Source organism: Merops nubicus, unplaced genomic scaffold (assembly GCF_000691845.1).
Source record: "Merops nubicus isolate BGI_N331 unplaced genomic scaffold, ASM69184v1 scaffold2859, whole genome shotgun sequence".
Taxonomy (NCBI): Eukaryota; Metazoa; Chordata; class Aves; order Coraciiformes; family Meropidae; genus Merops; species Merops nubicus.
In genome coordinates this window covers 22442-35024 of record NW_008628831.1, presented here as the reverse complement: position 1 = coordinate 35024, position 12583 = coordinate 22442, and the positions used below count along the sequence as shown (strand labels likewise).

General features: G+C 34.6%; 1 protein-coding gene across 1 annotated transcript in view; it reads left to right on the top strand.

Moving 5' to 3' along the window:
• The first annotated feature begins 1401 nt into the window (after positions 1 to 1401).
• PDS5A (PDS5, regulator of cohesion maintenance, homolog A (S. cerevisiae)) overlaps positions 1402 to 12583 on the top strand; it is a 33104-nt gene continuing 21922 nt past the window's right edge. Inside the window, exons 1-9 of the mRNA XM_008946767.1 lie at positions 1402 to 1605; positions 1965 to 2051; positions 2900 to 2997; positions 3495 to 3621; positions 7505 to 7585; positions 9014 to 9154; positions 10156 to 10271; positions 11049 to 11143; positions 12013 to 12158. Of these exons, the coding sequence (XP_008945015.1) occupies positions 1402 to 1605; positions 1965 to 2051; positions 2900 to 2997; positions 3495 to 3621; positions 7505 to 7585; positions 9014 to 9154; positions 10156 to 10271; positions 11049 to 11143; positions 12013 to 12158 (1095 nt within the window). The remainder of the gene's footprint in view (positions 1606 to 1964; positions 2052 to 2899; positions 2998 to 3494; positions 3622 to 7504; positions 7586 to 9013; positions 9155 to 10155; positions 10272 to 11048; positions 11144 to 12012; positions 12159 to 12583) is intronic.

Here is a 12583-nt window from a genome sequence, read left to right as displayed (position 1 = left end):
AAAGGAATGTATTTGTACATTTATAGAAATTGAGGAGTAGTCTTAAGTAATGTACTGTAGGAAAGATTGCTATCAAACATTTATTTTAATTTCTAAGATCTACTGAGTTTAAAACTGGGTTCCAAAACTCGGGGAGGAGGTAATGCTGAAAGACAGTGTTTTCATGTTGTAAGTGGGGGTGTGCTTAACAATGGAGGAACAACCTTAGTTTTCATTTGAATGACACGGTAACAAAAGAACTGCAGTAAGAGATGTGCTTATTAGCTGTGTGAGCTCATCTCCTTTTGTGTTCTATTGTTAATTTTCTAGAGGTGGATTTGACTCTGCAAGGTTTATCATACCGTGTTTTAGATCTTTAACGTGTATTATGTCTGCTGTGTGTGTATAGGGTATACTAAACCCTACAGATATGCAATATGGCTGTTCTTTTAACTCTTTTAAACTCTTTTAACCAATTTTAGGATTAACCAATCAGGATGCTTAAGTGACAGTGGAGGAATGGGACGAAATACCAAGCTGACTAAAGTCATGTTAAGAATCTCTGGCACATCTCCCAGTTCTGGGCTGACATTCTAGGAGTCGTTCTCATCTTGTAACAGACCCTATTCCAAAAGCTAAAGCTAGAGTTTTTTTTTCTTCAAACTAAATTTTCACTTTCAAATTTGTGAAATCATTATGTTGAGATGTTTAATTAACTGGAGTTTAATAATAATTTTGGTGGCATTTCACAGGAAGTAGTTCTTAGCTGTGCTGTGAGAAACAAGGAAACCACATAGTTGATTGTTCTCACTAAGATAAGGCTAGAGATGCAGTTTTGAGTATGCAGAAAGAATAGATCTGCAGCATAGACATATCTTACATGAGGGATTAAATTCTTATCTGGTATCTAGTTTGTCTAACCAGAGAAAAGGTTTCTTTGTATGTAAAGTAGTTCTTGTGCCTTGTACCTTGATACAGGCAGAGTGTAAGACAGGTCTCTTAGGCTCCCCTAAAGTCTTAGCATAGCTTCTCAAGCAGCTGCGTCGTACTGTGGCCTGCACTGCGTGTACTCAGGCAAGTCCTGGCTGTGGAGCGTTCTGGGGCTGCTTTGATGCAGAGGTGCTGCCATCTCCAACCTCATTGGTGTGCCACACCTCAGGTGAAGTCTGGCAAAATAAGCTGAGTTGCAAAGCGTTTTCCAGGACCTTAATTTAAAATACCAAGTTCAGTAAGCATTTAAGTGTCAGGTAAACTCTTCTCTTTTTATGATGAGAAGAGAAAAAAAAAAACCAAACCGTAGTACTGTGATTATGCAGTGGAACATACTGATACGCACTGCATTCTTTTAGAAGTATTGTTTAGTAATTACGAATAAAAGCAGAAAGCACTCAAATTATTTTTTTTTTTTCTTGTGTTTTTCAGATGGTGGTAAAAACCTTCATGGATATGGACCAGGACTCAGAGGATGAGAAGCAGCAATATCTCCCTTTAGCCTTGCACCTTGCATCTGAATTCTTCCTCAGGAATCCCAATAAAGATGTGCGCCTTCTTGTAGCATGTTGCTTGGCCGATATCTTTCGTATCTATGCTCCTGAAGCTCCGTATACTTCCCATGACAAACTTAAGGTAAAAATGCTTTATAAAATAAGGGCAGCTTCCTACCTCATTCTCTTACTGAGAAAAAAACCCAACCCCACTCTCCAAAAAAACCAACCCTATATATATACTTGATGTTCAGTTTTACTAAAGAACTGTTGGTTTAGTCCTGTGAGTTAGTGTAGTACTTTAAGGGCCAAAGGAATATGCTTATGTAAAGGAACATTAGCTCACCAGTATCTGTCTTGGTGATAGCTTTCTCTCAGTGCCTAAAAAAGACAATTTAATGTTCTTGTATCATGACTTCGTAAATGTGGGTATATGTCGCCAGTAAAGGGTTGTATTTTTCTCCTCTGCTGAATCAAGCTTGTAAACTTTTTTTTTGACAGGACATATTCTTGTTTATTACAAGACAATTAAAAGGCTTGGAGGACACGAAGAGCCCTCAATTTAACAGATACTTTTACTTGTTAGAGGTAACACAATTATTGTAACTTTCAGTAGATGTTATTTGCTCCGTAAGCTTGTGAAAAGTAATCAGTCTTCTCCAGATGTGCCAGTATGCCTGGGAAATTAATTTTAGTAAATCGCACCAGTCTTCTTAAAGTGTCATGAATTGCTTCTTTTAGTAGTTATAGTTCTGTTTGCATTTCATAAATTCATCCAGCCTATAGTTATAGGACAGTTATCTCTCTCTCTCTCTCTCTCTCTCTCTCTCTCTAGTAAGGACATGTTAAAATAATTGGTATTTATTAACATTTAGCCTTTGTCTTGCAATTTTATACACTAGTTTTTCTATCATACACCCTTAAGATGCAACTGAACTAAAGCATGAATGCTGATTAAAATGCAAATATGCTAATTTTGATAATGGGAGAAGGAACATAAGGTTTTGGTTTAAAAGCATTGGTGAAAAACCTACTCTTTGAAAGAAGTATGGGGTGTTTATCAGTGTCTATTGAGAAACAGTTATCTTGTTTATAAACCTTTTATTGATGTTTAAAACTGTGTTGTTTCATAGCTCAAAAGAAAAAAATCTAGAAACATGGACTTAATGTATTTTAACTTTTGTCAATCTGTATTTCTACATAAGAAATCAGATTATTCTATATTTAGTCCTTTTTCTGGATGTATATTGCAAAGCCCCTTTGTGTTAAGAGCTCTTTATATGCAAAGCAAATATCCAGTCTCTTTCCCCAAAGGGTTTACAATCTTTTATATAAAATTTTTCCTTAAACTGAAAAACTGTAACTAACATGACTGACATGATTGATGTGACTTAATGTGAAGTTGTAATATCCTGAATATCCTATTTTTGTTTTAGAATTTAGCTTGGGTTAAATCTTACAACATCTGCTTTGAGTTGGAAGATTGCAATGAAATTTTTATTCAGCTTTTTAGGACTCTTTTTTCAGTTATCAAGTAAGTTGAATTGCTTCAATTATATTAAACTGACAAAATATCTTCAGTTTCGGGGGTAGGCTGAATCCTTGCCTAGCCTACAAGTAAATAGGTCTGAATAGAACAAGTTTGTTTCTCCAAACAAGGAGATACAGGGAAAGCAAATCTGTGCAGATTACTGACAATATGGAGGGCTGTGTGTCTAAAAGTTAGACATGTTTTAAAATTTCTTTTCCCTGTTACAACAATATATTTAATTCTGACTCATTTATCTACACTTATATTTCCATGGTTATTTTCTTCTTTTTTAGTTTTGTTCCACATCTTAAAGCAAAGCTGGGACATTCTAGGTTTTTGAAGCTTTCTATAAGAGAGGAAAGCCACATAAAATAGTTTCAAGTTTTGGAATGTAGTGAGTAAGCTGGACAGTACTAGATATTGCTTCTTAACAGTACTGTTAATATTTGTCAGGGTCTCAAAATTTAGTGTTGATAATATTCTTTTCTGTATCATCTTAGTAATAGCCACAACCAGAAGGTACAAATGCATATGCTGGATTTGATGAGTTCTATCATCATGGAAGGCGATGGAGTAACTCAGGAGCTGCTGGACTCAATTTTGATTAACCTCATTCCTGCACACAAGGTCTGCAAAGTAAAATGCGATAGTAGTACAACATTATAAAAATAATTTTCATTGCCTTTTGCTTGTTGTTTATCTTTCCACACACTTTAGCCATCACTGAAAAATAAGATCATCTGCCTTTTATTTTTCCTCCAGCCTTGTAAGAGTGGACTGAAAAATTTCTGTGGGAATTATTTGGTGCTGTTCATTAGCTGTGTCTAGATGTTTCATTATCAAGAGATTCTGCCTACTTCCTATCTCAGGAACTCTGTACTGAAACAGAAATAAAATATTTTCAATTAAATGTAGTATGTGACAGGAAAACATTACATCCTAAGGGTTATGGATTGTTGGTTGTTTTGGTGTTTTGTTTTAATTGAAAAAGATGTGAAGTATTTTTTACTAAACAAAAAAAGGGAGGGAAAAAAAAGGCCTTCATCACGTTCTGTGGTGACTTGTTGCTTGCCTCAGCTTGCCAGTCAGACTCCCATCCACCTTCCCACTTGTTCTTCACCCTGTCCTCTCCCCAACCTCACCAGTGTCTTTCCCCTTTAAACTTTTTCTTCTAATAAAACCTGATTAGTAACCTGAAGTGTAGTACTACTTTTTTGGTTTGGTTGGTTTTGTGTTTGTTTTTTTTTTTAGGGGGGAAGGATTGAGTTGAAAGGAGAATAAACACAATTCTTTTAGCTGTGGAGTCAGGGAAAGTGAGATGCACGTTGGTGTTGCCTTGCATTGACCAAGAAAATTCCCTTGATAAATAAAACACTGGTGCTTTTTATTGAATGTTGGATGGGGAACAGTAAGTCTCAATTATGAGCTACAGTAAACAAACTGTACTCTGATTACAAAGTAGGTGTTTCTGTTTGTTCATTTATTAATTTAAAATAATGACAGAATTAAGACAGATCTGTCTATGGCAACATAATTAAAGTTAAATTACTACATAAAAGCAGGGATTATTCCTTTGGTTGCCTAAAGAGGGATAGTTAATGGAAGTGTGTAGCACAAGAGGGACTACGCCGTGGCCATTGTCATCTAGCTGTGAAATCTCAACAAACTGGTATATAAAAATATCTGTGTCTGAGGTCAGTTAGCATTCCTTCTGTCGTGATCATGACATGGGAATATCATTCCATCAACTCATTTTTATTGACAGCAATGAGATGATACCTTATTAAAGTTGCTAACAGCAAGGGAGGCCTCTTATTTGTAAAAACAAGGTCTTTTTGAAAAGGCACTGTTCTTTGTAGGTTGTTTCTCATCAATTGTAGGCAGCAGAGATCAGGAGTGGAAATAGAGGGTTGGAGATGTGTATGTCTGGTGCTGCCAGCAGTGGTGGGCATTGTTCTGAGGATGCAAAGACCTGGTAAACCTTGTACATCGTGTTGTGACTACTTGCTGCAGGCAAAGTAAAAGGGAATATGATCCTGTAGCAGTTAACATTGTTAGCGTAATTGTATAATTGTGCCCAATGAAGGAAGGTCTCAAGCAAGGCTCTGATCAGGAGGGAGCTAAACTCGATGCAAATATTGAATTGTACTGCCTAGTTAGTATCTTTTAGATGACTAGTGGCCATTCCTTACTGGCTTTTAGCCATCCTGACTGGGCAAATAATGTGCTCTACTTGGTGCTCAGTATCATACTTAGGTCAATATTTTGGTCTGTTTTAACTTGTTTCCTGTAACAACAGAACTTAAACTGATCTTTTACTGTGGTTGTTTTAAAAAACAAAACAAAACACTACCAAAAACCAAAACCAGAAAGTTCCTGCATCTGCTCTGCCTAGCAGAGTTTGACTGTGGTAATTGTTTTCCTTTCATTAACAGATCTCCTAGGAAGTTGTGATTATATTAATTGTTTCTCCTTAGGTATGTAAGTCAGAAGCACCTTAGCTTGAAAAGCACAGTTTTTCTTGCGAAGAACATATAATATAACAATACTTTCATGTCTGTACAAAGCAACTGAATGGTAGTCATTCTCTGCTGTGACCTAGTAGAAGTATCAATGTGGCTAGTCTGTTGCACTTAGTGGAAGTCCGTCTTTGTAAAGGAGCTGAAATACGTGTTTGGGATAACATATTCCTTTGTGGGGTTTTTGTTTGGTTGGTTTCATTGCATTGGTAAAACTCTTCCATTGTATAAGACAATACTGCAGTTAAAAAACCAGAAATATAGCAGTATCTAGATGTGAAGTAGATTCTACCTCAGCGTGTAAATAGTAGTCGCTTGTACCTCCATTTATCCGTAAAGTGGCTTTACTGCACATCGTTCTCTGTGTGCTAACGTAGATCCAGGTTTTCAGTAGCAGTTTGGTACATCTCATTCTGCTCGGACCACCTATGACCTCAAACTGTATTTATTTTTATTAACTTTAAATCCAGTGCTATTTAGTGAATATTTTTCTTCATACTTTTACTGTCAAGGTTATTCCTTGAGAATATGTATTTCATGTATTTCAAGTCTTTTGCATCCTCTATAGCACAACCAATCCAGACCTTCCAGTTTTTTTCCTCCTAGGAGATCGATGATTTATTCATTTATTATTTATTATTAGTGGTTTGTTTCATCAGTATGCATTTGTTTTCTAGGCTGTTCGTTTGGCTCCTTGGGAGTGTTTTTGTGTTTGGGTTTTATGTTTGTTTTGTGGTTTTGTTTGACTGTTTTGTTTAGTGAGCCTGATGAAGGAGGAAAAAAAACAACACAACTTTATTGCAATAAATCTTTGAAGCTGTATTGAAGATCCGAATAAAATACATTTTCTTTATGAGGCAGGCAGTCCTTTAGTTTAATACAAATATATCTGCCAACAGGATTTTAATGATGGTCTTGTTTGGGAGGAAACGGTTCTGTTTTTAATCTGGGAAGAGTTTATATGTATCTTTCTGTCTTCTGTAATAAGACATTAGTTTAGTGCTACTGTTTGAGACTTGGGCTATTTGTTTCTCTTTGCTATCAGTTGATGCACTGTCTTTTGGTTTGTCATTTTATTAGCTAAAAGAACATGAGGGAGTCATTCTCAATATAGTTTTGCCAAACACTGTCTTTCCAAGAATCAGTCATCCTTAAGCTTTACCTGTATTTTTTCTGCAGTCATTTGTAATTTTCAGGGCAATCAACTAATTCACTTTTTTCTTCCTCCCCCTCCAATACTGCATATTGGATTTTGTGCAGATTTGGACAGCCACATTTTTCAGGGGATTCAGTTACATTCCTTATGTTGCTCAAGAGTGATAAAAAACAATGCTCAGATTTGTGTTGCAACCCAATGTTTAGTTGGAAAGTTTGCACATAAGTTGGCCTGAGCGCAGGTGCTTTCTGTGGGCTACCTCGGGGCATACCGTACATGGAGGAGTCAGGGCACAGTGTTACCCTCTAGACAAGGCTGAACTTTGCTACAAGGTGTACCTTTAATGAGAATGTGAGGGGGAAACAAAACCACATTTCAACAGTAAGTTAGACTAGTTGATTTTTCTGTGGCAAAATTTCATGGATGTTCATTAATGGAGTATGGAGGTCTGGTAATGTTTCTTCAAAATTTTTAATGTAATTGCATGTGAAAACTCTTTATTGATGTGAATACAATGCTGGAGGTAAAAACTGGAGTGATAAAGTCTTAGAGCAATGTGCAGGAAGTGATGGTTTTGGGTTAGATTACTTTTTCAGTGTGTGAAAACTAGTTTTAAGAGTTTTGGTTTTTGTTTTTTTTGTTTTTTTTTTTCCCCCTCTAAGTTTCTTATTACAGAATAAATATAACTGAACTTCAGTACCTTTGCAAACAAATACATGGGTGGTAAAACATACCTTTTTCAAATCATGGTCTTCCAAGGTTTGAAGACAAAAGCAGAATAACTTGAAATAGTTTGTCTCTTTAAAATCTTACTATTATTTTCTCTTTATTTCAGAACCTTAATAAACAGGCATTTGATCTTGCAAAAGTCCTGTTGAAAAGGACCGTCCAGACCATTGAACCATGTATTGCCAATGTATGTAAATTAATCAATCCATGTTACCTACAAATAACAAATATGCTTGTTACTGTCTTGAGTTTTTGGAGATTTCCTGGTTTCTTTAAAAAAATATTATTTTTCTAAAAATAAAATTCTGTAATGTAGCTACAGGAATACCATTTTCCAAATAGGATATTATTAGCTTGGTTGTTAAAGTATGTGAGACGTTTCAAATCAGTGAAGAGGAAATTAATTTTTACTCATCTCAGTGTAAACCTAACTTTAAATGCAGGCTTTAAGTATAGGTGAGCACCAGAAACTTCTGCTGCAACAAAAGGAATTGTTAGTACTACATATGTCCAGCAATCAGACAGCTGCATATGATACCAGGCTTTAGGATGAAGCATTTGAAACTACCAGCTCTCTATTACATTTTTGGTTTTTTTTCCATCCTAAACTTGTTTTAGTCATAAAGACTGAAAGAATTGTTCTTTTTCCCAAGGCTTCCTTCTACTGTAATTCCTCTTGTTGAATATCAGTGTATGTTCTAGCTATCAAAATAGCTGTTACAGTCTTGAGGGGGATGTAGTTTGGTCCATTCTTTTGCCTTTCCTTGGTGTTGAAGCCAAGAGAATTCTTAAAAGTCAGAATAGTTTAAAAGAGGAATTAGGCAAATTCATAAAAGATTAATCAGTAAGTATTTAAAAGTCTCACTAACAAGCACCACTTTCTAATTCCCCTGTTTCTTTAAGCTTTTGTAATTAGTTATAGCTGGAAACAGGATAGTGCATAGAGTGACCTTTGAGTTAATTTAATATTATTATTCCCACTTTCTTATTCAAATGTTTAATGGCTTTGTAGCATTTGCACTGCTTGAATAATGTTAATATTAACTCATAGTATGTAATAGGAAGTGTATCAAGCATATTAACTTTAAAAAAAACAAAAGAAAATTCATATTTTAGACTTTTTTTTTCCTGCTAGATTGCTAACAACCTTGACATATTACTGTCAGATATGACAAGACATACCATAAAGTCATCTGACATTCATTAAATTGGATTAGAAGTCAAGAAGCTTGTTTTCCAATGCTTGGTGATCTTCAGTTTGAATTGGTTTTAGATGATAAAAAATTAAAGTGCTAATTTTTTCTCAGCTTCTACTGGATAAATAAGTGTTTTAAATTAATTAATTATGTGTTAATTTTGCTGGGGTGATGGTTATTGATATTTTAAATTAACAAATTACCATGATATAATCAATCCTGATAAAAGTAATAGAACTGTGAGGGAGGGATGTCTGTAATTGGCTTGAGCCAGAACTGTAACGGTGAAGTGCTTTTTGTGCATTGAGCACCTTCCATTAGAATTAATTAATTAATGGTATTACATTAAAATTATTTTTTAAAAATAGTGTTTGCATTAATGAAGAAAAACCTGCTCAATAATATTGTTTGTATTCTAGTTTTTTAACCAGGTTCTGGTACTGGGAAAGTCTTCAGTAAGTGACCTATCAGAACATGTGTTTGACTTGATACAAGAGCTTTTTGCCATAGATCCTCACTTACTGCTCTCTGTCATGCCACAGCTTGAATTCAAGCTGAAGGTAGGTTACAGTGCAGCTTTGGACAAGTAACAAAATTTATGTGCAAAGCTGTAGATTTAATGTGTGGTAGTAGAGGGATAAAAATTTTAAAGATAAATGTAATATTAAAGGAAGGCTACTGGAATTTTGTGTAGAATTGTGTACCGTCTGTGCTTGCAAAATATGTATTATGCACACAAGATACATAATCAGTGTGATGATAAATTGATATGATCTAATGAAAAATTATTTACTTAACTCTTTGGATATCACCTGCAATTTATGAAGTAATTAGGCTGTGGATTTCTTACGACATGCAAGTGTGTCAACTTCATTATTTACTTGCAGAATTTTCTTTTGTGAGAGAATGTTTTAATAAGAGAGGAAGCATTTCAAAATATTTTCTCAGAATTATCATAATCTACTAAAAAGTCAGCTGACTTCTTCTGAACCTGTAGAAATAGTTACTTTTTCCTGACTGAGGGAGTGAGTTTGGTTTTTTTTGATTAAAAAGTTACTTGTCTTTCATAAGATTGTAAGTGGATAAGAGAAATTATGTGTGTGTATGTACATATAGGGCATGGTGTCAGCAAACAAAAATAACCAAGAAATTGGTATTTGGTGAAATTACATAGATGTTTTATTAGTGCACATCTGTTTATAACATCTTAATTGATGACTTTTCCATACACATAAAATAGTCTTAAAATATGTTTTGAAACAAAAATAATATCATTCATTGTTGAAGTTGTTAGCGATATGTGCCATTCAAACAATAGTGTGTGGAATTTTCAAAGTACAGCCATCTATTAAAAGGCTGTAATAGATGAACTTAATGGGTATTTGTGTATTTTTTACTTGTATTCATCTAATTAGGGGGACTGAAAATTATCAGAAATTATTTCAAACTCAATTTTTAATCTAACTTAGAAAAGCAGAAGGAAAAGGAAGCTAGTCATTCATTAGTATTAACAAATTACAGATAATGATTTACAGTTACTTTTTTGTATTTTCGTTTTTAGAGCAATGATGGAGAAGAACGTTTGGCTGTTGTTCGGCTTCTAGCTAAACTCTTTGGCTCCAAAGATTCTGACCTGGCCACACAAAATCGTCCTCTTTGGCAGTGCTTTCTTGGGCGGTAAGAGAAACAAAGAGAATTCTGGATTTCTGTTCTTTATGGTCTGAATTTTCTGATCAAACTGCATTTTTAGAGGATGTTAATGTTTGAATAAGTTTGTTGGTTAGATCTTCAAAACAGAGATTTGCATGCAGTTATATTTTAGAACAAATCAGCCTGAAGGACTGCTGCTATGTTGCTGTCAGCTATGGGGATATAGGTTGGATAGATAGCACATTACATACATAGCAGATATAACACAATAGATATGCCAGCGTTGTCTGAAATTTTACACTGTCCAGCTATATCTGCAACTGTCTTTTATTTGACATTTACCCTTTTTGAGTGAAGAGATTTCCTTTTATATAAACATAAAAATTTATTACTTTAAACAAAGAATATTTACAAATGGTACCTGTTATATGGTTATTTATGTTTTTGTAATTTCATATGTGTGTATACACATATATACACATATGCACACACTTAAACTTAACAGCATATGGAGACATGTTCAAAAGTCAATGTACAAAATCCATTGGGTCAACATTTCATCCTCATATAGCGTATTCATCCTTTAATTTTACTCCTGACTTAGTTTCACAAGAAATAACATAAATCTTTGTATGAGGTACCTTATGGAGAGAAATTTAAAACATTTCCAATATATTATTTTTCCATATAAAACTATTCTAATAGTTAATGTAACACACTATAAACACGTGTTGCTACATAGAGAATAATCTTGATTTGCAAGGCTAATTAAAAATTAACATTCATCTTCTTCTGTCCCTCTAGGTTCAATGATATCCATGTCCCTGTGAGATTAGAGAGTGTGAAATTCGCCAGTCATTGTTTAATGAACCATCCAGACTTAGCAAAAGACCTCACTGGTGAGATGCTTGTACTGGGGTTTAGAATAATTTAAGAAGTGAGCAAGGAAGAATGTAATTATTTCTGTACATAGCAGTATAGTTTGCAAACGTATTGTGTCCAATGCGTGATGCTGGGTGGAAGAGCTAACTACTGAGTAATTGCTTTCTGCTGAAGATAAGCACTAGTGAGTAGAAAGAGAGGAGTGGGTGATGTTGCATGGACTTTATCAGAGTGAGTCTTAAGAAGCTATGAGTTTTGAAGTAATTTCAGATTCTAATGAAACTTTTGGCAAGTCAAAGCAAATATTGGTGCAACATCTTGATTTATTTTCAAAAATAGTGAGTGTGTTCCCCAGTACTCTTTACCACTGGGTTTAGAAAATGCCGTTGTGCTGATGTAAACCATGAAGTTTCATCCTTCACTTGCTGTTATTGTAACTAGGAGCAGAATTTCAGGATTAGCTGAAAACATCATTCTTTTTTGATGCAGGTGAACCTGCAGCAGTTGTTAGTGTTTGTCATTTATTGTTTAGTTTCTTAGCATTTTTGGGAATGAAAGCCTCTGCTCTTTTATTTTTTTTCTCACTCCCCCCATGTTTATTTCCAATGTATCCTAATCAGCTTAATTTCACCTCATTACTTGTTGCAGTTGAGGTTATTGCAAAAGATGCTGACTTTTATATTCTTATATTTACAGTTATATAGATGTTTTATGTTTAACATAGAAAATACTGGAACGCGTGTTTCCTGTAGGCGGATACATGTTTGATAGGTTATATGATTGTAGTATGTGACTGACATTTAATTGTTTTAACATTATTAATAAATTGGAATATGTCGTATCTACATAAAAAAGCCAATCTTTTTATTGTTTCTGATTCTGACAGAATATTTGAAGGTTAGATCACATGACCCAGAAGAAGCCATTCGACATGATGTTATTGTTACGATTATTACTGCAGGCAAGCGAGATCTTTCTTTAGTCAATGACCAGCTGCTTGGCTTTGTAAGGGAGAGAACACTAGACAAACGGGTAAGCGTTAATATTTTATCTCCAGGAATATCTGGTTCTAATTTGGAAACAGTAAAACAAAAAAAAAGCCAAAGCCACAGAAACAAGAGAATCTTCGAGCTGACTACAAACTAGAATGCAGGTGGGGGATAAATTTCTTACCAGAACATCTTAATGTAAATTCCATATTATGGAGACAATTATGTTTTCAAAGCAAAAAAGATCATTGACTTCTGAGGAGCACAGTCATATTATAAGAACGTAAGAATTGCCACATATTTTAGGCAAAGGTCCATATGGCCTAGTATAATTCTCATAGTGGTTAGTTTCGGCTTCCAGCAATCTGTAATTTAAGGATTTCTTAAATCTGCTTGAATCATGTTCATCATAGTTTTCAATGGAACTTTGTTCTGTGAATTTATCAAGTTCTTTCTTGGACTTACTTA